General features: G+C 40.5%; 4 protein-coding genes across 5 annotated transcripts in view; 3 read left to right on the top strand and 1 right to left on the bottom strand.

Moving 5' to 3' along the window:
* Positions 1-942: 942 nt before the first annotated feature.
* LOC105021764 lies at positions 943-11,093 on the bottom strand. Its single transcript, XM_010889661.5, has 4 exons — positions 11,023-11,093; positions 3,024-3,315; positions 2,423-2,518; positions 943-1,708 (listed from the first exon to the last, which is right to left on the bottom strand). Exons 2-4 carry the CDS (start codon positions 3,301-3,303, stop codon positions 1,347-1,349), a joined length of 738 nt encoding a protein of 245 aa, XP_010887963.2. The 5' UTR covers positions 3,304-3,315; positions 11,023-11,093; the 3' UTR covers positions 943-1,346.
* Positions 5,581-12,704, top strand: LOC105021762 (zinc finger protein 708-like). Of its 2 annotated transcripts, none has more exons than XM_010889658.4 (4): positions 5,581-5,805; positions 6,955-7,273; positions 7,381-7,467; positions 9,155-12,704. In XM_010889658.4, exons 1-4 carry the CDS (start codon positions 5,629-5,631, stop codon positions 10,810-10,812), a joined length of 2,241 nt encoding a protein of 746 aa, XP_010887960.2. In that variant the 5' UTR covers positions 5,581-5,628; the 3' UTR covers positions 10,813-12,704. The 2 variants fall into 2 exon arrangements, with proteins under 2 accessions (XP_010887960.2, XP_010887959.2); XM_010889657.4 differs by having other exon boundaries at positions 5,581-5,826.
* Positions 12,705-13,002: 298 nt separating this feature from the next.
* LOC105021761 (oocyte zinc finger protein XlCOF6-like) lies at positions 13,003-17,154 on the top strand. Its single transcript, XM_010889656.4, has 4 exons — positions 13,003-13,272; positions 14,047-14,350; positions 14,514-14,609; positions 14,820-17,154. Exons 1-4 carry the CDS (start codon positions 13,129-13,131, stop codon positions 16,397-16,399), a joined length of 2,124 nt encoding a protein of 707 aa, XP_010887958.2. The 5' UTR covers positions 13,003-13,128; the 3' UTR covers positions 16,400-17,154.
* Positions 17,155-23,892: 6,738 nt separating this feature from the next.
* LOC105021765 (nuclear receptor subfamily 6 group A member 1-A) overlaps positions 23,893-26,920 on the top strand; it is a 128,373-nt gene continuing 125,345 nt past the window's right edge. The window contains exon 1 of the mRNA XM_029125270.2: positions 23,893-24,098. Coding sequence (XP_028981103.1) covers positions 24,038-24,098 — 61 coding nt within the window. The 5' untranslated portion in view covers positions 23,893-24,037. The remainder of the gene's footprint in view (positions 24,099-26,920) is intronic.

The following is a 26,920-nucleotide window of genomic DNA, read 5'->3' as shown; positions in this document are numbered from 1 at the left end:
CAGAGGTTTTATGCATTGCTCCTTCTCCATTACAGCTGTGGTTTCTGTAGTGTCTTACGTCAGAAAAACCCTTCCCACAGCTTTTGCAATAGTACGGCCTCACTCCAGTGTGGACTTGCATGTGGGCTTTGACATTGTTGGCTTGACCGAAACCTCTTCCACAGACATCACATTTGAATGGCTTCTCTCCTGTGTGGACTCGCTCGTGCCTTTTGAGATTGCCGCAGACTGCAAAAGTCTTGTCACAAAAACTGCATTTAAAGGGTTTTTCCCCCGTATGAGTCCGCTCATGTCCTTCGAAAGACTGCTTTAGGACAAATTTCTTTCCACAGTAATTGCAAGCATAAGGCGTCACTCCACTGTGAAGTCTCATGTGATAGTCAAAGGTGTGTTTGTAGGCCAAGGTCTTGCCACAAATGGAACAGGAATAATACTTCTGTCCCGTGTGAATCCGTTGATGGTTTTTCAGGGTCAGCATGGAGCTGAAGCCGTGCAAACACACGTCACAACTGAATGGCTTTGTCGATGACCCATCGCGCCGGGCGGTTCTCCTCCCCGTTTTCTCTCGTTCTCGCCGCTTCTCTCCGTCAGCCGTGTGCCATTTCAGATTGTGCCTCCTCATTAAATAATTGTAAATAAAAGTCTTTCCACATAGGTCACACATAAATGGTTTGGTCGTCTCATGACGAAGCATGTGAGATTTTAAGCAGGTGGACTGAAGGTAGCTTTTCCCACATACTTTACATTTGTATGGTCTCTCCCCTGTGTGGCGCACCTGATGTCTGACAAGGTTTGGTTTAAGACCGAAAGCTGCTCCACAGGTCTCGCATTTAAAGGGTTTCTCCCCTGTATGAACTACCATGTGTTTTTTGAGTGTGCTTGTTGACCTAAAGCTCTTGCCACACTCAGAGCACGAATGCGGACGTTCGCCAGTATGTGTTCGCATATGACTACTCAGTCCACCGCGATGCCTGTAACAATTCCCACATAAATCGCAGATGTATGGTTTTTCACCTGTGTGGATTCTCTCATGCACTTTGAGCATGGTCCTAGATGTGAAACCTTTTCCACAAGTCAAGCACTTGAATGGCTTCTCACCATGAACAAGCTTATGCTGTTTCAGTTCTTTCTTTGTAGAGAATGCATTTCCACAGACAATGCAAATGCACGCCTTTCCCCTGTGACGCAACATGTGATTTTCAAACTGCGTAGACATGCTGAATGTTTTGCCACATTGACCGCAAGCGAATGGCCTCTCTTCCGTGTGGACTACCATGTGACATGCTAGTGAGCGGTTTTGGCTGAAGGTCTTGTCACAAACATCACACTTGAAGGGTCTTGTATGTCTAAGCCTGTGACCTTTCATTGACTCTTCTCTGCTGAATGTTTTTTTTACAAATATCACATTTAAAGGGTTTTGTGTGAGTTAGCTTGTGCTGTACCAGCCGTTTGTTCCGGCTAAAAGTCTTCTCACAAACATCACATTTGAACCTCTTGATTTCTTTTGGTCGTGTCCCTTTACTAGTGCCGCTGTTTTTCTGGTTTCCCTGGCCGCCTTTTACTTCTGGCAGAGTAGCGACAAATTGCTCAACGTCTGATTTCTTTTCTCTTGGTGATGGGTCTGTATTCATTCCATTTGTGTCTCCCAGAGAAGAGTCACATTCCAAGGAAGAGTCCTCTATGGGGTCACTGCCAACCTTTGCAGGACCTGATGAGAAAAAGAATGAGTGTAAACAATGTAAAACTATATGTGAAGTGGTTTAACAGATTTTATGATCATCCAGTGCCTAGTAGAAGTACTGTGCTGTCACCATCACTGTACGGTTATATTATACAAAAACAAAAGAGGCTTTGGTCCTTTGTAGGGTTAAGCAACTGGCATACAGAGATTTACCAGAACTGAATATGTGCATATTAAACATGTGCCAAAACAATGTCTAAATTTGTCTTCCTTATTGCCCTATCTGTATGTTGTTTACTCAACGCTCAATGAGGTGGGCTTTGTCAAGGACAATATTTACACCAAGTGGGCATGAATTCAAATATTGTATATACTGCGCTAATATAGCAGGGGTATTCAATTCTGGACTTCGAAGCCAGTTCTACGCCATTTCTTCATTGCAACATTCAAATCGGGGACATATTTTGACCTGGGAAACCAGGCGGGTGAAATTAATGATACGGTAGAACAGAAAACCAGCAGCCTCCGGACCTTGTAGGGTGAGTTGAAAAACCCCCGTCGATCTTGGGTGCAACTTTTGAGCTATGGTATGGCTAGCTGATTTCATTAATTACAACGGCATGTCATGCAAGCAAAAAATAAAATGCAGGCAGTTCCACAAGAGGATTGTTGCGTCTTTCATCAGACCTACACCCTAAACAGTGAGACAGTGCCAAAAAAAAAACACCTATTGAGTATTACCTGCAAAGACTGACGTTGCCGTGGTGACAGCATTTGATTGACTGACATTCCCTGGAGAAGCTGGAGCCGCTGTTATTCCAGGCAACATTCGGCAATCTGAAAATAAATTACAGTGGAAATTACATTGAAAGTCATTCAACGTTCATGTTTTCCTTTCCACAAAATGATTTGACGCAGGTCTGTTTGATACAAATGAGCAGGCCAGCAACACTACTCATCGAACTTGTTTTGCTTATGTACATAGGGCTTGTTCACATTACGAAACAGATAATAAAACGCTAGATAGACGTATCTTAGTTTGCATAATAATTTCTATAGGGTTTGAATTTGAGACGCAACTACGTAGGATTGTGGCCGTCCATCACGGGATAATCGAGTGATATGCGTGCGCACTGCACAGAAACTTGATACATTTCCGACACAGTGGTCCTCACACTTGCAAAACTCTGTGGGGGCTCTACAGAAACGTCTGCCAGTTTACACAACAAAATTGTCTAGCGTCTCGAGTCTTCTTTGATAACGTGGAAAATGTAGCGTAACGTAGACAAGCACATAGACTAGGCAGTAATATATAGCAGGTAGCTAGGTGATCAGTACTCACCAACTGGTGGTATTGCAAACACCATTCCATTAACCAGAATGTGTGTCGGTCCCTTTGGTTCTGCTTGTGTCTGTATTTTAGCAAGAAACTCTCTATACCCATTAGCCTTCTCCATCATGGCCTTCAAATCTTTATCCATCTGCTCCACCTTCGTCTTCAGAACTTCATTTATCTCCCCCACCTTTATCTTCAGTTTCTCGTTCTCTTGTTGTAAACTTGAAGAAGCCACAAGGAAAAGTTGGCAGATTTTACGAATAGCTTCCCCTGTGACCAGCTCCATTACTGTACGAAGCTGTGTAGAGAAATTGGGAGGGGGGACAAGTTTATCCAAACAGTTACCCAAGAAAACAAATACATGTGCTACAGGACAGAGGATGTAAAATCAGCAGCTGGCTGGAATGCTTAGGTGAGGGCAGAGGAAGGTGAACTGAATTGCCTCTGCCTCAAATCTGTCCATGCCAGACTGACATGTACCAAATAAAATAGGGTATTCATCACAATCGACTGTGGTTCCCCAATTTTGTGTTTTCATTGTGACAGAAATTGTTACTTTTACGTAGGCAATCGTTATTTCACAAAGCTATCAAGTCGCATTAGTGGTGGGCAAGCAATATTACAAAATGAAGATGCGGTTTCGCTTGGTTGATCCTCCTCTCCCGGAGTTATAATTATAATAAAAATATAATGATACGGTATATATTTGGTAAAATGTAATGTGCTCCCACGTTGAGCAAGTTAATTGAGTTAGAGCAACAACACTGCGTTCAAACCAACTTCCCTCTTTTTAAGCGCACTTCAGTCTGTTTATATGTCACTTTTAGTCGACCATATTACAAAAGTTATAAAAAATAAATAATGCTTTTATATTTTTAAGGTGATTTACTGGCTGACAATCTGTAGTGCAGGTAACTGTTATTGAAATGTAATTTAGTTTTATCATCCCTACATTGACCCCAATATACAGCTGATACTACACTTTACAGACGAACCACTTAAAAGTTCTATCACGATGAACAGGTAATTATACGCATTGATATGACTTTAATGTATTAATTTGTGTTTCTTGGGGTGGAGTGTTACAGGAGAGTAACTCAGTCACCGTGCTGTTAAATTGCTCGATGGCCAGCAAGTGCACAAACCATGTCATGAGCCGTTATAAATGTCTCAAGTCTCTTTTGTGGCATACCGTTTTATTGCGCTAGTTCTTAGTGAGCGCATTTTGAGTGGTCATTGGTCAGTTTTAGTTTGACCTGGCAAACCTGGAAGGAGCCAATACTCTCACAGCGTCTGTTTTCCGTCTGCATTTCCAGTGATACATTGCTGGGAACTCGACTTGTGTTTGATACAAGAATGAAAAAAACCCACAATATCTGGTTAAAAAAACAAGATTTGACAAACAACTACTGTACTCCTCGTAACTTAAGTTAGCACAACTTTGTCCGTCATGCTGTCATACTCACCTCTTTCTCAGGATTTTTAATACCGCTAACGTAAGACGAGATGGGCAAAAAAAAAGTTATTTCGGTCATTGCCCTCTCAATTACAACGGCCATTATGGATGTTGTTTCGGACTGGAACATATTGTAAATTGTAGCCATTATTTAGCCAAAGACTTGCTACCTAGCTAGAAGCTAGTATCAGCAGCAGCCCAACTGAAGGTCACGTCACGAGATTTATTATACAGAATAAAGGTTGTTGTACATCCATCACTTTTGCTGGTTGGTTTTGAATGAACATTTATACAACACAATACTAAGCTTGAGATGGTATAATAATCGTGTTTAAAGATAAACATAGAGCAAAAACACATGATTATGGATTGTAAGGCCAGTATGTTTTCATCAAAGGTTGTGCACTAGGATATGATACTTTTGTAATATTACGCACAACAGAAGGAAGGAAAAGTGTGGCTTGGTTTCACATCACCACCCATGAACTAAACTGGGAAATGGTAAGGGAGATGGTCATTGCTTCCAATAAATTTGTAAAAATACCCAACATTCTTTGACTATGAAGAGTAACCAGAGTCCGATATGTAAAAGAGCCACTATTCAACTAGCAGATGTTAAGGGGTGAGCTAAATACATTGTTACCTGTGTTATGTAAAATAAAATGTAACATTTTTAAAATAGGTTGATGTACTCCATCAACTTCAGCTTTTCTGATCACCAGCTTGCCTGTCAGGTTTTTCTGGAAAGTATTGGGGTTGCAAAATGTTGTGCTACACATGAATAAAATAGCTACTATACTTGTATTCCTGATTTTGAAGGCATCAAAATCAGGACATGTATGGCTTTAGTCATTGTAAATTGATCCAGAAATATTTCTCATGTACTCGTGTACAATATATTAAAAATGATGGTTTATTTAAAGTTTTTTATAATTGTTTGATCGACAAATTTCTCTGATGTACAGTATTTTTAAGAAATAAGGGTTATTTAAACATTTCTTTACTTCCTTAGTGGATTAGTGGGCTTTTATTTTGATAATTTTCCAAATGTCGTTACCCGGAAGTGATTATTTATCCTTATGTCATTGGTCAATGGACAAGCTTGGAACTGCTTGCCTAGATTTGCAGCAGTAGCAGTCATAGCTAGCCTAGCTAATGTTGCAGGCACATTTTTGTGTGAAGTATTTGAATGAGTCTGATGGGAAAATGTCTGCAATTTACAACATGTTCCAGTCAGAAACAACAGCGATTATGGCCTTTGTCGTCGAGACGGCAGTTAGAGAAATTGGCCAACTTCGGCCAAACATAGCAAAGTCTGACGTTAGTTACGACGTAAGTAATCCGACGAGAAAGGTGAGCATTACCAGCATTGGAAGAAATTGTACTTTTAAGACAACTGGTGGTACTTTGAAGAGCACTGGGAACTCAAAGGAATGTGATAGAATCATGTAGGAAATTTGTCTTCAAACTCTTTAATTTTGGATGAGCGTACAAAATATTTTTTCGCCAAAGTACAGTAAATGTTTTTCTCAACTATAGAGATCTGACTCCGATCTTAATATTTTTTATGTTGATTTGATCTCGTTCTTTTCCGAGTTCGTTGATGTCATGAAACACCTAGTAAAACGTAATGCACTGAAGTTATCTAACATCACATTTTGCAGCTGGATGTATAGATGACTATACGTAGAGTACAGACGTGCACAATAACAAATTACAGATGCTTTAGACTAAGCTATTGGGAAACGTCAATTTTGTTTCCTAATTTTGGCACTTTGCTGTAGACCTTAGATATTTTGGTATTTTCGTATTAAGTATAGCTCTCTTTGGCTCTACCTGCATTGTCTCATGTCAGATGGTGTCCAAGAGCATTCATTCTTCAACCAATTCTAAATATGTAAACAAAGACAGCCCAGAAGCTGTTTTTCCCAATTGGAGGTGGGCATGACCTAGGAAGGAGGTGGGCAGAGCCATGCACGAGCTAGTGAAACCGATGTTAAATGTTCTGTTGCTTCCCCCATGGTCCTGTGCTTCTCAACGCGTGACCCCCCTCCTTGGCAACCTCCCTCCAACCATTTAAGCTATACAAAAGGTACTAACTGTGTAGCCTATTCAGCTTACAACAATACGTTCGTCACTCCGATACATTCGCCCCTTCTAAAATCGCAACACGGTGCGCTAACCTGACCATTGAGCTGGGACGATCTGGGACACGTCATCACTGTAACCCTGACGTCGAACTTGTTGTCATGAACTGTTTCGCTTCCTCAACTGTCAGTTTACCACTGAACTGTCCTCTGGGTCAAAACACAGGTGACCACCCTTCTTGACAAGGTTCCAACAGTTTGAGCTATGCAAAGGTACCAACTGTATAGTGACAATTCAAGCTAACTGTGGAGTAAACTTGCGATACATTCTTAACTCTGTTATGCCAAAAGCAAAAGTTGGACTTGAATGTAACCCATTTGTATCTCCACACAGCTTTGCACCATTATGAATCTGGTGGCAGTGGAGGCAGTTCGTAAAATCTGCCAACTATTCCTAGTGGCCTCTTCCAATTTACAACATGAAAACAAGAAACTGAAGATCAAGTTTGAGCAGATGGATGAAGCCCTGAAGGCCAAGGTGGAGCAGATGGAAGAAGCCCTGAAGGCCAAGGTGGAGCAAATGGATGAAGATCTGAAGGCCATGACAGAAAAAGCTGAACATTACAGAACATCGCTGGTTAAAGTGCAAACCGAATCAAAAGGACCAACCCATGTCCTTCACAATGGAATCATCTTTGAAATAAAACCAGTCGGTGAGTGTTTAAGACATACAGCTGCTACTTTCATTTTAATTTTGAATCTTTTTTTTTCTTGGATCAACTTATGAAAGTCAAGAATGTGTTTCAATGTGTTATTATAGAACTTCCAATGTTGCCTGGAATGACCGTGGCTTCAGCATTGCCGGGTCAAGCAAACACTGTCAGCAACGCATCTGCCGTCTGTGCAGGTATTATTCTCAATGTGATGTAACAAAATAATTGTTTATTCTAGAATATACCCATGGTATATTCATTAGAGAAAGAACATGGCAAACAGTTGAAAATCTTAACTGAAAACGCTTTGCAATGGAGACAAATTCAGGTTCATTTCATGACATTTGCTTCTGTTGGATTCTGTTTGTTCCATTGTGATTACATCCCAGACCTGTATGTATTGTTTAGCATTAATGGTGCCTTCACAGATTAGGGCACTAATGCACCCCCCCATACCATCACAGATGCTGACTTTTGTACTGAGCGCTGATAAGCCGGAAGGTCCCCCTCCTATTTTGTCCGGAGATAATATTTTAGATTCCCCAAAATGATAATTTTGATTTGTCAGTCCATCTTAAATGAGTTTGGGCCCAGAGAAGGTGGCGGCAGTTCTTGTTTCCATATGTTTTCCTCTTTGCATGGTGGATGCAGCGATGAACTGTGTTCACAGTACAGACAGTGGTTTTCGGTAGGACATTCTCACTTTTGTTGCCAGCGGTTTAGAGATTGATGGCTGTGTGTTTTGTTATTTTGAGGGGACAGCACATGTACACTGTAATACAAGCTGTACACCTCACTACTTTACATTTTAGAAAAGTCTCATTTCTTCAGTGTTGTCACATGAAAAGATATAATCAAATATTTACAAAAATGTGAGGGATGTACTCACTTTTGTGAGATACTGTACATGCACATTCCTTCACAGAGTGGTGAACCCCTCTCCATCCTCAATTCTGAGAGACCCATCCTCTCTGGAATGATCTTTTAATATCAAATCATGTTACTGACCTGTTGCCAATTGACCTAATTAGTTGTGTGAAATTCCACCAGGTTTAGTTTTTTAGCATTACACAACTTTTCCAGTCTTTTGTTGCCTCTGCCACAACAGTTTTGAAACATATTGCTGGCATCAAATTCAAAGTAGTCATATATTTTTCAAGAAACAATGAAATCTCAGTTTCAACATTTTATATGTTCTCTTTGTACTATTTTCTATTGAATATAGGGTTTTAATGATGTAACTGCTAATTGGCAGTAATATGCCATGTTTAGGTTCATTACTTCATTTTTATCTAGATAAGATTAAAAGTGTCCTTGAATATGTGTATAACCCATTCTGATAGTAAAAGTTGAGGGCCAGAATATTTAGCAACAACTCTTTTTTTTAAATTTTATTTCCATGAAAGTGTTATTCATGGCTCTGGGTCCCTATTCAGCAGTGGTTTGCAATAATTTTGGAACTTTGAATTGCAGTGAAATCACAGTATGGAATTCCAATATATAGAGAATTTTGAGACTTGCAATACATATCTTGTTAGTCCTTAAGATTCACAACAATACTGTAGCCTATGAGATCCCTGCCCTCATATTACCTAGAAACCAGAAGCAAATGGGTATAAATGAGTAGTGACCACTTCAACTTGTCTTATCACAAACACATTTCTGTTTCCTGTTGCAGAACGATTTCCTTGCATTAACAAATAGTTGAATGACAGTCCAAAGCATGTGTTTTTGTAATGGTTTATGCTAAATAGTTTTATTGTAATATGCTGAATATCTTTGTGAAATACAATTGGTTGTGTATACTGTCATTGATTTAAAATCTCTAAACATAAGCTATCACTTTACAATGTGTATACTGTTAATCCTTTTCATGTTTAGGTCCTACAGAAGGTTGCAGTAATTCCACAAAGACCTCTTCATTGGAGTATGACTTCTCTCTGGGAGACAAACCTGGAATGGACCCAGGGTCTCTTGATGTGGGGTCTAATGTTGAGCATATGAGAGTTGCCATACCAGAGGGAAACAGGAAGGAAATCAAGAAAAGAGGTACCATTAATGGATCAGAACCCACAGAAACTAAATGCCTTATGTGTGATGTTTGTGACAAGACATTCACCAGGAAAGGGATACTGGAAGCCCACAAGCTAATTCACAAGAAACCCTTCAAGTGTGACGTTTGTGACAAGGCCTTCCACCTGAACCGACTGCTAGTACGACACATGCTAATTCACACGGGAGAAAAGCCATTCGCCTGTGGTCAGTGTGGCAAAACATTCAGGACGTCCAAGCAGCTTGAACGTCACATGTTGCATCATAAAGAAAAAAATATCTGCTGTAAAGTCTGCGGATGTACCTTCTCTACTAAGACCGATCTGAAACAGCATAAACCTGTTCATGAGGTGGATAGGCCGTTCAAGTGCCTGACGTGTGGAAAGGGCTTCACTAAAAGGGCTGTGCTCATGGGCCACAAGAGAATCCACACGGGTGAGAAACCATTCAGCTGTACTGAGTGTGGGAAGAGTTACAGACAGCGCAATGACCTGAGTATCCATATGCGAAGACACACAGGTGAGCGTCCGCACTTGTGCTCAGAGTGTGGCAAGAGCTTCATAACCAAATCTAACCTTCAGAAGCACAAGATTATCCATACAGGGGAGAAACCATTTAAATGCCATACCTGCGGAGCTGCTTTTAGCCATAAAGGAAACCTTGCGAGACATGAGGTGCTTCACACAGGGGAGAGACCATACAAATGTAAAGTGTGTGGGAAAAGCTACCTTCAGTCCACTGACCTAAAAGCTCACATGCATCACCACGGGGCAACCAAACCGTATATGTGTGACCTATGTGGGAAGACTTTTATTTACAATTACCAAATGAGACAGCACAATCTGAAACATCACACGGCTGACGGAGAGAACACTGCTGGGAGAGAGGGGATCTCAAAGAAACCGTTTAGTTGCAACGTGTGTTTGAGCGGCTTCAGCTCCATGCTGACTCTGAGAAAGCACCAAGACGTTCACACAGGAGAAAAGCAGTACTCATGTTCCATTTGTGGAAAGACCTTTGCCTTTAAAAGTACCTTTGACTATCACATGAGAATTCACAGTGGACTGAAGCCCCATGAATGTAAATACTGTGGTAGGAAATTCATTCTGAAACAATCTCTGAAAGGACATGAGCGGACCCATACAGGAGAAAAACCCTTTAAATGCACTTATTGTGACAAGACTTTTGCAGTCAACTGCAATCTCAAAAGGCACGAGCGGGTCCACACGGGGGACAAGCCGTTCAAATGTGATGTTTGCGGAAGAGGTTTCAGCCAAGCCAACAACGTCAAAGCCCACATGCAAATCCACACTGGAGTGAGGCCGTACAATTGCAAGAGCTGTGGAAAGGGCTTTTCTGACATAAGACACTACAGAAACCATAACTGTAATGGTGTGGTAGCAACTTGTAAATCTTCTGACCGCACTAACAGAAGTAAAAAGGGAGTTAGGGACAGGAGTGCTTGTCAACATGCTGCTGCTGTGTAGACTGAGTGACGTTGTTTCACTCACCACCTCGGGCCAATTCTAGCTTGGAACGCAAATATGGACGTCTTCTTACTTGTTATCGAATATTTTCACACCCATTGTTGTGCCTCATTCAAAGGGCTGAGACAAAACGTAAAAGTAATGAAACGTGGTCGGGCTCTGCAAAAACATGTTTCTTTTTGTCAATGAAAGCACGTGTGTAACACTTACGGACTCTTCTTGAATGTGTCCCTCGCTATTAACAAACCGTTTCCTCAGGTAGTGCCACTCCAATTGAAAAGTTCCCATAGAATGGTCTCAGTGCTGCCACCATTTTTGGGAAATGCATTTAATTATTCAAATGTCCTACCTGGGAAAATGAATGGGGGCCGCATTCATACCCCTAATTAGTGAAGAGTCCGTGTCTATTATACACATGGTCGACATCTCTTAGGTTTATGTTTACATCTCAGCCTATGGAATGACTTCCTTTTAGACGTCAAGAGAAGCAGGGATGCATTTAGTAGGGTCAAAAGTCCTGAAGGGAGTTTATTTTCTTCTGAGGAAATGTGTGTGCTTTAAGAACTTAGATGTGTTCCTTGCTATAAATCTTGCTATAAATCTACACATTTTTATGGACACGTCTTTGTGACATTGTGGTAATATGTTTAGTGTTATTTTTGTATGAACCATTTCATTTAACACCAATTGAATGTGAACGTCCAACAGCTGTTTAGCTGAGTTATTCAGGTGATTGAAATGGTGAATGTCCAATTAAGTAAATGCCCAATTCATATTTATTCATTTTCAATATATGATTAAGAAGGATAAGTGGGGATAGCCTTAAAATGAGAACACTGGTCTGTCTACCTGGAATTAGGAAAGTCAAATTTGAAAAAAGAATTGCATATTGGGATCTCAGAAATGTGTGTTTGGTCTCTCTAGGTTGAACAGGTTATCAGACACTTAATTAGCACTAATGATGCAAATTAGGCAAATGGACATGGTCATAGTCGTCACACTTTCAAGAATTGTAATTTGGGATAGCCTAAACACACAAAACCAAGTTGGTTTGGTTGTAGCTGCTGAAGGAAATGTCTATCTACTAATCAGACTTGACCTAGCTCTATACATTCATGGTGTATAGTACTGAGGTCAAGAAAATACTCAGTAACCATTATTTCATTATGGAGATATGGGAAGTTTTACACATGTCAAGTTTAAAAACATGTTAAGAAATGCCTGTGTCATAAATAGCCATGCCTAGGCACACCACATGCACCCAGTTATGTGGTGGCTGATAGGATTCCACCAGACAAAACATGTGAATGGATTGCTGAGGGGAGGAGGGTCATTAGGAATTTAGCGCATCTCTTAGAACCAGTACACACAGTACAGTTGAATATTGCGTCTTGTGTCCTTCACTGCACATCCCGTCAGGCTGTTTTGCTCTCATCACACTTCTCGCTCAGTCGGTTAGTATAAACAAGAACCTTTTTTTGAGGAGGATAAAAATCAACTGGCTAACAACAGTTGAGCTTCTAACGCACCCAATCGACCATATTTTGTTGTGCTACGTGGACAAAACAACCCTTTCCAACATTTGTCCCCAACATGGTTACTGGCAGTGTTTTGATTATTGACCCTTCCAGGGTGTACATAATTGCTTTAAGCAACACTATCACACCTACCAAACAAGAGCAAACATGTCAAAGTCAGTTCCAGAATGTTTTGGGGAAATGTTAAGTGGCAATAGTTCTACAATGTAGAACACATTTAAGTTAACTGAACACAACTCAGAAAGGGAATGCCTGTGTCTTCAAGCTGTGTCTTAGGTCTGTGTATTTTGAAACACCGGTCGTTTATTTTTCTGTACAAAAAGCCAACCCTAATTAAAACTTTTTAAAAAACTGTTTCAAGAGTGTTAATCCATGTTTGTATTTTGTTACTGTTGGTTTTCACAAAAAATTATAAATACGCTGCAAAACTATAGTAATTGTTATTCACGGATTGAGCGTCCTCAGAATCGTTGCTATGGCTACTGTCATTCTATACAGCAAAATATTACCGTATTTCCAAGCCCTTTAAATATAATTTAGACGAAATGGTAATTGGCTCCGGTTTAACTTAGGGCATCAACATGGGTGCGGCGTCAATAGAATGTTAGTGACGGTGAAAACGAAATGTTTTTTTTTAGGACTTTTCTTTTGAAAATGAAGCGCATGTTCAGACCTTCCTGTCTGGCGTCTTCTGTGATTGTAGCCGACTAAATTACTATCTAGCTAGCACGACATTTATTTAGCTGCTTTCTGTAATGCGGATACGTAGGACGGTAAAATGGCTACAATTTACAACATGTTCCAGTCAGAAACAACTTCAATTATGTCTATTCTTGTCGAGACTACACTGACAGAAATTCGCCAGTATTTGCTTACCGAGCCAAACTCTCACGCTAACGAAGTTAGCAATCCCGAGAATAAGGTAAGTGCTAACACAGCATGTAACATAGTTGTGCCACTCAGCTAGGTAACTTGCAAGTTACATTTACTCGTTTATCCAACGTTGGGGTTCAACTAGTGCTTAATTTGAGACTGATCCTGCCGGGAAAGAAATCTGGCACCTCTGATGTATGGCTCAGTGTGTACCGCCGGTAAATGTTTTTCCACGGATCCGGTATCGGCGCATTATTTGTCATTTCCCATCGCTGTGTGCGCTTTGCACAGTACACATTCTAATATAAGCTACCAGAGTTCATTAAGTTGCATTTTCACAGCCTGGCAAGATTATGAAAGTTTTCGTTCTGTATTATTTGGCGCCAGGGATGTGCTTCCTTTGCGAAGATTCTGCGTGTCTCCCTTCGCTGAGTGAAGCTATCAGGCCAGGTGAAAAGATGGTCAGCAGCCTTCCTCGCTCGGCCAATAGGGCTATGCGTTGATGCCCACTGGATTAATCTCAAGCGCGTCGATGTGCTCCGGCTCCTCCCGATTTACAAATTAAGCATCTAATTTAACCATATAGGGCCGGTTAAGGATTAAGTTTAGTCAATGACTAAAACATCAAGTTCAATAGAAAACTGTTGAATTTGTTTTTTAGTACTGGAATAGGCTTTTTCTGCGTCTGCGAAGCCGGTGTTGTGGTTTATTACTTCTAAATAGGTAGCTTTTTGTGTTACCCAGCTATAACTGTCTACATTATCTTTGTTGTACCATTGATATTGTGTGCTATCTACTAAGATAACATGTAATTTGTTTACAGTTTTGCGCAGTTATGAATCTGGTGACCGGAGAGGCTATTCGTAAAATCTGCCAACTATTCTTAGCGGTCTCCTCAAGTTTACAAAATGAGAACGAGAAACTAAAGACAAAGGTGGAGCAGATGGATGAAGTTTTGAAAGCAAAAGTGAAGAAGATGGATAAAGACATGAAGGCAATTACTGAGAAGGCCGAACATTATAGAACGTCTCTGGCTAAAGTCACCTTAGACGTGCAAGCACAACCAAAAGGACCAACCCCAACTCATGTTCTATATAATGGAATTATCTTCGCAATAAAACCAGTTGGTGAGTCCTCCAATACCCAATGTTTATAAACAATTTAAAAAAAATCACAGTTGCTTTGTTAACCACCATCAGTTATTCCAGCTCCACATAACATCTGATGAAAAAAAGTGATTGGATTTTGAATGTGTTTCAGTGTATTTGTGTCTGTATTTTTATTACTTAGATCTCCCGGTGGTACTTGCAAATACAACAGCTTCAGCATTGCCAGAAAATGTCAGTCAACCAAACAATGTCACCAATGGAAAGTCAGTCTGTGCAGGTAATATCCTCAGAATAGTGTTGAATAAATGTGGCCAAACTAAGGGTGAATCCAGTTTATATATAAACCATGGTCTTTGTTCAAAGGTCTTGTGGTGCTTCATGGTTTGACATTTAAAATGACGACTCACCTAACTTTTTGTATAATGTAGTTGTAAACTGAAGTACTTAGGCATAAAGTTTTACAATACTTTATTTCTTTTATCTTTAGGTCCTGCAAAAGTTGTCAGTAAACCCATAGAAACCTGTTTAGTGGAGAATGACTCCTCTCTGGGAGACACCCATGGAATTAATAACGACCCCTCACCAATAGACACTGAATCCAATGCTGAGCATATTAGGCTTCCTGAGGACACTGGCAACAGGAAACAAGATTGCAGTGCTGCTAATGGGACAGGATCCAAAGAAACCAAATGCTTCAAGTGTGATGTTTGTGACAAGACCTTCCACTTGAACCGCCTGCTAGTACGACACATGGTAATCCACACGGGAGAGAGGCCATTCCCTTGTGGTCAATGCGGCAAAACGTTTAGAATGAGCAAGCAGCTTGAGCAGCACATGTTGCGCCACAGTGAAAAAACGTTCAACTGTAAGGTTTGTGGGAATACATTCTCTACCAAGTATAATCTAAAACAGCATCAGCTTGTTCATGCAGCGGAGAGGCCGTTCAGTTGCCAGACCTGTGGAAAGGGTTTCACACTAAAGAAACTGCTCAGCGACCACGAGAGGATCCACACAGGTGAGAAACCCTACAGATGCACAGTGTGTGGGAAGAGTTTCAGGCAGAGTGGTGGCCTAAGTGGTCATATGAGAACACACACAGGTGAACGTCCACATACATGCTCAGAGTGTGGCAAGAGCTTCATGACCAAATCCAGCCTCAAATACCATTTGGTAGTACATACAGGGGAGAAACCATTTAAATGTGAGACCTGTGGCTCTGCTTTTAGCCATAAAGCGAACCTCGGGAGACACCAGGTTCTGCACACAGGGGAGAGACCATACAAATGTAAAGTGTGCGGGAAAAGCTACCTTCAGTCCACCCTCCTGAAAGCTCATATGCACAACCATGGGGCAACCAAACCGTATATGTGTGACCTATGTGGGAAGACTTTTATTTACAATTACCAAATGAAACAGCACAATCTGAAATGGCACACGGCCGACGGAGAGAGGCAGAGAGAGCGAGACAAAGCAAGGAGGAGAACCGCCCGGCGCGATGGATCATCGACAAAGCCATTCAGTTGTGACGTGTGTTTGCACGGCTTCAGCTCCATGCTGACCCTGAAAAACCATCAACGGATTCACACGGGACAGAAGTATTATTCCTGTTCCATTTGCGGCAAGACCTTGGCCTACAAACACACCTTTGACTATCACATGAGACTTCACAGTGGACATAAGCCTTATGCTTGTAAGTATTGTGGAAAGACATTTTTTCTTAAGCAAGCTCTTGAAGGACACGAGCGAACTCATACGGGGGAAAAACCCTTCAATTGCACTTACTGTGACAAGACTTTTGCAGTCAACAGCAATCTCAAAAGGCACGAGCGGGTCCACACAGGAGACAAGCCATACAAATGTGATGTCTGCGGAAGGTGTTTCAGCCAAGCCAGCAATGTCAAAGCCCACATGCAAATCCACACTGGAGTGAGGCCATACTATTGCAAGAGCTGTGGAAAGGGCTTTTCTGACATAAGACACTACAGAAACCATAACTGTAATGATGTGGTAGCCACTCGTAAATCTTCTGACCGCAGCTTCAGAAGCAGAAAGGGACAACGAATGTAGAGACGGTGCTTGCCCTCATGCCTCTGTTTTGTAGACCATATAAGTAATATTGTCTTTCTTTCTGGGGAGCATTTCTTGGGAGACTTACAGGAACATTTGAGTGCTTGAGGAAATTACATGTTTGTTGTAAAGCTTGGAGCTATTGGTAAAGCTCAGTTCTCAGCGCGAGACTCTGACATAATTCACAGATTTGTACGGCTTTTACGAAGTAGACCGAAAGCCATTCTAAACTAGCACAATATTGGGTACTCATTAGCTTACATTTTGGTAATTGTTTGAACGGTTGCTATGACCACATGCGGTTCTGATCTTTACAAAATCCAGAATACCCATTTTGGATGGAGTAGCAGGTAGTTAGAACGCTAACGCTTGTCGGCATAGGCTAGAAGCAAGGTAAGCCTAGCAGTTAGATCATCTTGGCAGTAACTGAACTATTTATGGATCTAATCCATAAGCCTACATGGTGAGAATGTCTTTTGTTTGTCTCCCAGGTTGTTCTTGTGAATGAATGTTCTCATTGAACCTGCCTAGTCAAATAAGGGTAAAAATGGTCTGCAAGTTAGGATCTGAATTCATGAGCCCAGATTCTTAGGTGACTGTTATTTCTGAAAGTCTGACAAATGTTTTATGATGTTTTTCAGTTGTTTAAATCATTAAACACCTCATTTAAAAATATCAAACTAGGCATTAGCACTTGGTCATTTATTTGGGTGACTAAATAGATAATTTTACTAAGGGGACAGGATTTTAGCAATAATTATAAAAAAAATACCATTTTCATAGAACCTTATTTTCTTCATTTTACACTGGCATTGTTATTTTTTTTTTTTTTTCATATTGGGCAGGCAGGTTGTTGCCAAATTGGTAATACTGTTATTTTATTTAGCTTTTCTATTCAACGAAAGCAATTGGGTGTTTCATGAGTATTTCATTTCACTGTGCAATTATTACATTTGTATTTTATCCAATGCATAACATGTTGGAGTGTACAAAAGAGACATCTAGATTTTATGGTAAATCCACCAGTTTTTATGTAAGTAGAAAAAAAAAAGCTGTTATGTAACACATTTAAAATAGCACACATTGCTATTTCTATGCAAATCTGTAGAGACAATGTACAAGTTTGAGGGAATTGTCTCTTGACCCACTAACCTGTTTCTGTTGCAGTTTCAGCATGCGTAAACAGTTTTTTAAACAGATCAGGGATAGGTTTATTATGCTTAAATTAAATTCAGATTCCAAATGTGGATTTGGGAAGAGTTACCTAATTTCATATGAATGATTTACAGATTAAGTAAATTAGCAGACGCTCCTCCAGATGAACCTGCATACATTTTCATATTGACAGACCATCAAGCAGGTGTCTCAAACAGATTCATCCAACTGTTGGCTCTTGAGTAACTATCAGAACAATTCTGAAAGGACATGCAATCTCTACAGTTTCCAAACTGTCAAACAAATTGGACTGCGCAGGTTCCCAGCTATAGTCGAATCAGTGCAACCTAGACGTTTGTCTTAAACGTGTAATAAACAATTAATTTTAAAACGCTAGCTGCATATCCTGATCACCTGACATGGGGAAAATGTTGCATTTCATACCGCTTTGATGTATTTTCTGCACTCTGGATAGCCCAATTAGCCAGTAGATGTCTAAAGTGGATAACTAACGTCTACACACCCTTATTGAACCTGCATCTTTTGCTGATGAAAAGCTGAAGTCAAGAAAAAGAACGCCAGACCCTTTCACCTTTAATGAGATCTTGTAACCAACTATATTTTAAGTGAGAAAATTTGCTGATTTATTGGAAAAAATAAAACCTGTTAATACTTCGTTCACCTGAATGTGCACATTGCACTGGTACTCTGAGATTAGGGCAGTAAATCTGGGTAGGTCTTGATCAACCGAGCACACCTGGATTTTGCACACCCTTTTATCACCCACACACACACACGACCAATCAGTCAAATTCATTCATAAAGCCCTTTTTACATCAGCAGTTGTCACAGAGTGCTTTTACAAAAACACCCAGCCTGGAAACCCAGAGGAGCAAGCAACAACAGTGTTGAAGCACAGTGTCTAGGAAAACCCCCCTAGCCACCGTGTCACTAGATCTTCACTGTCCACTCAGTTTATGGCCCCCAACACTGGGATTTGATGCCTGAGGGAAGAGTGGCCCTTCCAGCTCCGCTTCCGGCAGCGTGGGTCTCCTGTTCAGACCCGGTGAGGCTGTTGCTGGCTTGGTGAAAAGTGGCTGCTTTTGTGGGGAAATGGAAACCCACAGGTCAGGGGTGTCAAACCGGGTTCCACGGAGGGCCAAGTTTTTTCCCCTGGAAATTGGTTGCCAACCAGGTGAGGGAGGAAACTAACCCATTATTGATATATTTAATCCAGTACGAGGTGAGAGCGACAACCTGCAGACACTCAGCCCTGCGTGGAACCGGGTTTGACACCTCTGCCGTTGGTGGTCCGTGAGAGTTATCAGAAACATTAAACATGCCATACCCATATTAAAAGCAGATAAAATGGCTCCCATTTTAAAAAAGACCCCCCCCCCCCCAATATGACACTCACTCCTATGCCCTTGCCCCAAGAGCAGAGACACCTTTTATCAATGATGTGTTATTGTTTATCTTTATTTATACAAAGAAATCAACTGAGACCAAGGCCTTACAGCAGAGCATTGTTTTACAACAATAAAAACACATACAAAATGGAAGTAAAACATATTTAGAAAAACAGCCACAATTGACAATACAAATATAATTTATAAGAAATCTAAAATGTCTTATTGGCATTTGTCTACTGAAACATTTAACTTTAATTGAATGTTCAAAAACAGTTTAACCTTTACTTCTCCAGCACTATCCAGTCTTGAGAGCATGTTTGGTTAAAGCTGTTTTTCCAGCTCCGAGTCCATAAACGTTTTCTCAATCCTGCTAGCCTTTCTACCAATACCCAGAATTATGGAAATAATTCGTCTGTCATCAACTGATAATGACCCATGACCCCTGCGGCTTACAATGAAACCCTGTAGAGAACGAGGTACGACCACACCGTTACAAAATTATTGAAACGCACGAATCATGTAGCCTACTACTAAAAAACATGCATCAAGCTACTGAAGCGTTTCTGAAACGTTTTTTTCACCAGTACATTTCGATATGTCAAGTGGAGAGGCAGTTCCATCCCTCTGAGCGACGTGGAGGTCACATGGACGTCCTCGCTAGGGGGAGACCTCGAGTGGTTGTTGAGCAGGACGAACGGCGATGAGTGATGTTTTGGAATACAAACCGGTGGAGGGTACCATCAAGACGCACCTGGCTACGTTAATGTATTGGAAAAACTGAGTGACTTATCAATTGATAATAAATACTTATGAAAAGATAATAAACACACGTATGGCACATTTGATAACCTTTCTGTTTTCAGCTTCTGTCTGAGTTCTTTCAGTACTCAATACATGGTTAATGGGGGTATTGGAGCCGCGAATCAGCCACTCTAAGAATGCGCAACAAAGCACACTATCCGGATGATAATTTGTTAGGGTGCTATCCGGCTTGTATGAGCCTAGTTTATTTGCTTATTACAAAATAAATGCCTGTTTTTTTTGTTGAAATTATACAACTGATGGGAGAATGTTACAGCAAAATAAATGTCAATGTAGACTACCTCAAAATGTACTATGTTTCGAAAATGTGCATCTACCCTACAGAAGCTTGTGTTCACAGCCAAAGCAGCGGCTATGTCTTATATTACATTGGTTTAACTTACCATTTACCAAGAGTTACAGTAGCTTATTTAAAATTCAAAAATTGACAAGGCTGTAAAGGACACATTCAAGATAATGTTAGTGTTAATGATACCAGCAGGAAAAACAACAAATATATAAAGTCTACAGAAGCGATTAGAGACGTGGACTGTTTTTCAACATTGGCAACTATGAAATGTATTGAACCGAGAGTATGAAAAAAAATTGATATTTTAAAACAGAGCAAACATTTTCTTCTGAGGAGGATTTCTGCAAGAATGCCGACGGCCTCGACTTTGCATATTGTATTGCGCAACAAGATCTACTGTCCTGGCCAGCTCTCCTCGTGTAACGGCTCATCTCCTGATATCTCCTATATGCTCTTGAGACTGTACTCGGAGAGACACAGCAAACCTTCTAGCGACGGCACATATGGATTTGCCATTCTGGAGGAGCTGGAGGAGCTGGACTACCTGTGCAACCTGAATGGGCTGCAGGTACCGCCTCATGCTACCAGTAGAAACAATGGCACTAGTAAAACGCAAAACTAGAGAAGAATCCGTCTGGAAGAATAAGGAGAGGCCACATGCAATTATATTTACATTTCTTTGTTAATAATAATTTTCTATTTGTAGGACTTACTCTACCATTATTGTATTTTGGGGAATCTGCATTTCTATTTAAAAATCTAAGTAAATCAAAAACATATTTTGATATGTACAAATTACTATTGTAATATAATTCATTATTTTGACATGACAAAAGTGGGAAAGAATTAAATAAAAGGGGACTTGACGGACAGGTTATCTTTCAATTGATGTTTTTCCGGTATAGTAAGAAAGTTTGAGGTTTAAGTTTCGGTTTATTTATCAAACGCACCGAAAAACATAGTCATCATGCACCATGAAATTCTTGTCACATAGTATCCCACGTCTATGTAGTAAGAATTAAGCAAATAAAAAGGCGATAATATACAGGTGCTGGTCATAAAATTAATTGAAAAAGTTGATTTATTTCATTAATTCCATTCAAAAAGTGAAACTTGTATAATGTATACATTCATTCCACACAGACTGATATGTTTCAAGCGTTTATTTCTTTTAATTTTGATGATTATAACTTACAACTAATGAAAAACCCTCAGAAAATTAGAATATTGTGAAAAGGTTCAATATTGAAGACACCTGGTGCCACACTCTAATCAGCTAATTAACCCAAAACACCTGCAAAGGCCTTTAAATGGTCTCTCAGTCTAGGTCTGTAGGCAACACAATCATGGGGAAGACTGCTGACTTGACAGCTGTCCAAAAGACGACCATTGACACCTTGCACAAGGAGGGCAAGACACAAAAGGTCATAGCTAAAGAGGCTGGCTGTTCACAGAGCTCTGTGTCCAAGCACATTAATAGAGAGGCGAAGGGCAGGGAAAAATGTGGTAGAAAAAAGTGTATAAGCAATAGGGATAACCACACCCTGGAGAGGATTGTGACACAACCCATTCAAAAATGTGGGGGAGATTCACAAAGAGTGGACTGCAGCTGGAGTCAGTGCTTCAAGAACCACCACGCACAGACGTATGCAAGACATGGGTTTCAGCTGTCACATTCCTTGTGTCAATCCACTCTTGAACAAGACACAGCGTCAAAAGCGTCTTGCCTGGGCTAAAGACAAAAAGGACTGGACTGCTGCTGAGTTATGTTCCCTGATGAAAGTACAGAGTCTGGAGGAAGAAAGGAGAGGCACAGAATCCACGTTGCTTGAAGTCCAGTGTAAGGTTTCCACAGTCAGTGATGGTTTGGGGTGCCATGTCATCTGCTGGTGTTGGTCCACTGTGTTTTCTGAGGTCCAAGGTCAACGCAGCCGTCTACCAGGAAGTTTTAGAGCACTTCATGCTTCCTGCTGCTGACCAACTTTATGGAGATGCAGATTTCATTTTCCAACAGGACTTGGCACCTGCACACAGTGCCAAAGCTACCAGTACCTGGTTTAAGGACCATGGTATCCCTGTTCTTAATTGGCTAGCAAACTCGCCTGACCTTAACCCTATAGAAAATCTATGGGGTATTGTGAAGAGGAAGATGTGATACGCCAGACCCAACAATGCAGAAGAGCTGATGGCCACTATCAGAGCAACCTGGGCTCTCATAACACCTGAGCAGTGTCACAGACTGATCGACTCCATGCCACGCCGCATTGCTGCAGTAATTCAGCCAAAAGGAGCCCCAACTAAGTATTGAGTGCTGTACATGCTCATACTTTTCATGTTCATACTTTTCAGTAGGCCAACTTTTCTAAAAATCTATTTTTTGTATTGGTCTTAAGTAATATTAAAATTTTCCCGAGATACTGAATTTGGTATTTTTATTAGTTTTCAGTTATAATCATCACAATTAAAGAAACATTTGAAATATATCAGTCTCTGTGTAATGAATGAATATAATATACAAGTTTCACTTTTTGAATGGAATTGAATTTGGAATTGATGATATTCTAATTGTATGACCAGCACCTGTACATAACACTAAACTATAGCCTAACCAAGACATATTGTTACAAAGTGAAATAAAACACAGTTTGAGCTGAATGCTGATGCTCAGGCCACTTTCCTCTCTGTCCGGACCATGCCCTCCATCCTCATCGCCCGTCCGTCCTGCTCAACATCCCGCTCAACGTCCCTCGTCGCATGTACGTCCGGCTCAACATACAACACAACATCCCTCGTCGCTCGTCCGTCCGGCTAAACATCATCTCGAGGGCTCCCCCTAGCGAGGACATCCATGTGACCGCGGTGGACGTCCGCGTCGCTCTGAGGGATGCCCCTACTGGTAATGTGAGCAATTTCTTAGAATGTCCAACCCTTTCTTATAATCTTTGGAGTCCCGAGGAATATGCTTTCTTTGGGCTCAGTTTCAAAGAACACCAAACACGTATAAAAGTTAGGATACTGAATCCTGAAATGTGTCTGCTCCTGTCTCGCTAGAGTTCCACACTCCGACCATCTCTGCCTCTTTCCTATGGCGTAACTGATGCCTTGTGTTTCAGTTGCCTGACAGTTTTTCAGGCCCTTTAATTTTACTCGACTATCAGTGTGTGGCTCAGTTGAGGGTGGTGCTGTTTCGCTTCCAGCAGTGGTCAACAACTGTTAGCACTGATAGTGTATATTTGTTACGGAACTTTAACAGCCAACACGCTAGATCTGAACGTTAACACACATCAGTGAATAAAAAATAGTGCCGAGTACCTGGACACAGCGCGTAGCCGTGGTATATTAGCAATATTAGCAATATACCACAAATCCCCAAGACGCCTTTTCTAAACCGGTTACCAACGCTATGAACGCAACTGATGTGATGTCATAGCCGTGTGGATATGGTCTCATATACCAATCAGTGTTCAGGATTTGAACCACTCAGTTTCTAATATCAAACTAGCAATTATATGTCGACCGTTATACCGCATTCTGAACCTGGTCTAAATTTTTTGTCGATTACAATGTAGCCTATATTTTCGCAGGGGAAAACCAGGTCAGTACAGTGAAGACTAATGTGTCATATCACAGAAACATTAAAATATGAAAGTGTTGTACGTTGTTTAAAATGTAATATGATACAGTAGCCTACTTTAGAAATATAGTTATTTTTGCCAGAATGACCTAACCTTATCCTACAAATCCCAGAATGCAGACTCTAAGTCAGCCGTCACGTGATTATTGAATACTTGAAGGTGTGTTAAGCTTACCAGAGTCCTGCGAACAGGCTTTCTCATGAACTGACAGGCATGAAGTGGGGCTACTCTAATTAGCCAACTGGAGGAAAACATACCATCACATTTTGTAATTTCCAGAGGACAAGGGTGGAGGAAAACAAATAAGCATAGTTTCGGTCGGAGAATGGAGATTGAGAACAGGACAAATGGCTTTGAGTACCCTGATCGGAACAAATCAATTAATGGTATGTTGGGTATCCATTGATTTATTTTCTGTTGTGACCGTAACCGCATCTGCTTTACTAAACACATGTACGCAGCAACCACGTAAGAAGATTGCCGGGATTTTGGGAAAGTGCATGCCAATTTAAAACGCTCAATAGAAAGGTTCTAGAACGTGATACCATAGCCCAGTACTGGTTGGTTGATGTATTTAAAATATTCTGAAACCGCACATATCATGTATGAGTATGTTAGTCTACTCCAATGGTACAGCGTTTTTTTTACAACCCATCTTTTTCCTCTTTACTCTAACTGAACAAAGTGTTGCCGTTATTTCGGTAAAAACTCCGAAACGAAGAGCTAGGAATGCAAGAACTCACCATGATATCCATGTTACAGTTTTTTTAATACATATTTGAGGCTTATTTGTTGACAAACATTGATGTGTAAACATTTTGGGTTCTGGTGGTGTACGGCCGTTGATGTATAGCCGTAAAGCGAAGGAAACGTGGAGTCACGCGGTTATATTTTTGGGGGGCGCAGTTTGTTAGGCTACTGAACGAGTGATTAACTTTAAAGAGTGAACTATATATTCTGGTGACACGGTCATTTATTAGTGCCTGCCATTTGACTAATAAAAACGATACTGCTTTTAAGATATTAATCTCATCACATAGGGTAGACAGACACTGTTCTCTAGAGCGAAGGTGTCATGACCAAAGTGAGCATAATTGTTATTTAATGCAACAGTTGTGGTTGGTACATGGAAACTTGAGGGGAAAAGTAGATGACTTTGTGTAGCCTATTACGTTATCACGCACAGCTCTTAATTCTCTGTTTAGTCTGGTTGGGGCGGAGCTTAGCTTTCTCTGCCGTGGGTGCGAACCTTTGCGGCGGAGCAAGTTGCTACCTGATTTCCTAACTAAAAGGTAGATGCAGATAATATTAATATTCAATACAACCCCCACGTAAGTTTCATGTACCATGTTGAACTGGAGTTTGTTATTAGGCTACAACACAACGTATCTGCAGTTACAAAACTTCGCTGCTAGCTGCTGTTGGACCTGTATTCCCCCGTTCGTTTGAAGCGGCGATGCTGCTCCCATCATTGTAACGTCAGATCTATCCATCTTCTCATGCTTCTACTGCTCAACAACTTTACCGAAGATGTTTCTCATGGGCGCATTTAATTTTTATAATGTACTGCTTTTCTTTTCTCCGAGTGGCAGACATCTACGTTCCATTTTTATGTTTGTTACTTAAGTTCAAATTTTTTGCAAATGAGCCGACAAGACCCGAAGTTAGTGAGATATGGGTTGCCATATCTCACTGAGTCTATACTGTACAATCAACCACATAAAAACTGCACAAACGCAATTTCGTCTATACAATCCTCAGGAAACCTTCGCATCTGGCACCACTGGTTACACCCCCACGGTCACACATTGGTGGATCATATAAATGCGTTATTAACAACAGACGTTTCTTTAAGCGGAGTGTAGAATACATAGATAAAAAAAATGGTATGGAAATCTAGCTTGCTGACATCTAGCTGCAAATGCGCAGCATCTTTTTACAATTACCCCTGGTGTATCTCAAGTTAAGACCATTACTGGGGCTGTCTGTTTGTTTTTTTTTTGCTCCCTAAAATGTAGGTATTATGTTATTTTATTGTGTGGTCAGGGACTCCCTGGAGGCTGGCCCCTTGGCTGGCCCCTACTTGGTCAGTGTGATGGGAGGACCCTCTGACGTTATCAAATACAAGTTGTTCTAGAATGATCTGTCGCCTGAGGGGGTCAACCTGACCATGCCTAAATAGTTAGTCATGTTTAAACGAAACAACATTCATTATTATCTATGCAACCTATATATATATATATATATATATATATATATATATATATATATATATATATATATATATAATTTTTTTTCTAATTAAGAATTTGTGTGCATTATACTATGCGATAATGAGCGAACTCTCAAGAAAATCCTATTTCATTGGTTTTTATGGTAGGCCTCACAGAATGTCCACCCTCCCAGCAAAATAAATAATACCCTTTAGTGTTGTGAACTAAGTATTTTGGCGAACAACATTCCCTGTCTGTCTTGGGATCTTTAGTAGTAGTAATGCCATCTTCGCATGTTTGTTGTGCTTTTTGGAATCCCCTTAAATGTGCCCCATGTGTGTCTGTGTATAGATTCTGTTTATATATATTTAATTTTATAATGGACCAGTGCAGTTTTTATTTATGCTCTTCACAATGTGCGACACAAGCGTGCTACTTCATGTCAATCAATCTGCCAGTAAAGAGAGATATTTGAAAAACATGAAATAACATTGTAGCGGCGTATATGATTCTTAGAATCTTCCAGATCCATAGTGCCAAAGATACTCTTGCGGGAAAAGCTGGATTCGCAGCCACAATAAAAATAAAGAAACATATGAGGTGTGTTAACCGCTTGTGAACATTCTTGGAGTGTTAAAATTATAATAATAATTTCTCCTTTAAATTCAGTCTACTATTTTGTGAGTTATGTTGTCATTTTGTGAAAAAGTCTGGAATCACCTTCATGCAAAACAGTGCTTAAAACCACATTTTCTAAACGAGAACCGCTTTCTGCTATTGTGATTAAGGTATAATGTAAACTAGTTTTTCAGTTGGTGGTACTGAAAGCAATTCATAAACTCTGGAGGAGGCATTCAGTAATCTGTTTGATTAAAAATAATTCCATCCTAATCTTGTTTTCTCAACATATGTATACTTTGCTTGGCTAAAATATATTTTATTTGCTACAGAGGCATAGCGCAAATAGCTAATTAAATCCCAGAATGCCTGACCTG

The sequence above is a fragment of the Esox lucius genome, chromosome 14 (assembly GCF_011004845.1).
Source record: "Esox lucius isolate fEsoLuc1 chromosome 14, fEsoLuc1.pri, whole genome shotgun sequence".
Classification (NCBI taxonomy): Eukaryota; Metazoa; Chordata; class Actinopteri; order Esociformes; family Esocidae; genus Esox; species Esox lucius.
This window is presented reverse-complemented; position numbering and strand designations above follow the sequence as displayed.

Coding starts and splice junctions, on each gene's coding strand:
- LOC105021764 (XM_010889661.5), bottom strand. CDS start 3,303: ATGGAGCTGGTCACAGGGGAAGCTATTCGTAAAATCTGCCAACTTTTC. Junction 2,519..3,023: donor GTTTGCAATACCACCAGTTG/GTGAGTACTGAT, acceptor ATTTATTTTCAG/ATTGCCGAATGTTGCCTGGA. Junction 1,709..2,422: donor GGCAACGTCAGTCTTTGCAG/GTAATACTCAAT, acceptor TTTTCTCATCAG/GTCCTGCAAAGGTTGGCAGT.
- LOC105021762 (XM_010889657.4), top strand. CDS start 5,629: ATGTTGCAGGCACATTTTTGTGTGAAGTATTTGAATGAGTCTGATGGG. Junction 5,827..6,954: donor TAAGTAATCCGACGAGAAAG/GTGAGCATTACC, acceptor ATCTCCACACAG/CTTTGCACCATTATGAATCT. Junction 7,468..9,154: donor CGCATCTGCCGTCTGTGCAG/GTATTATTCTCA, acceptor TTTCATGTTTAG/GTCCTACAGAAGGTTGCAGT.
- LOC105021761 (XM_010889656.4), top strand. CDS start 13,129: ATGGCTACAATTTACAACATGTTCCAGTCAGAAACAACTTCAATTATG. Junction 13,273..14,046: donor TTAGCAATCCCGAGAATAAG/GTAAGTGCTAAC, acceptor ATTTGTTTACAG/TTTTGCGCAGTTATGAATCT. Junction 14,610..14,819: donor TGGAAAGTCAGTCTGTGCAG/GTAATATCCTCA, acceptor TTTTATCTTTAG/GTCCTGCAAAAGTTGTCAGT.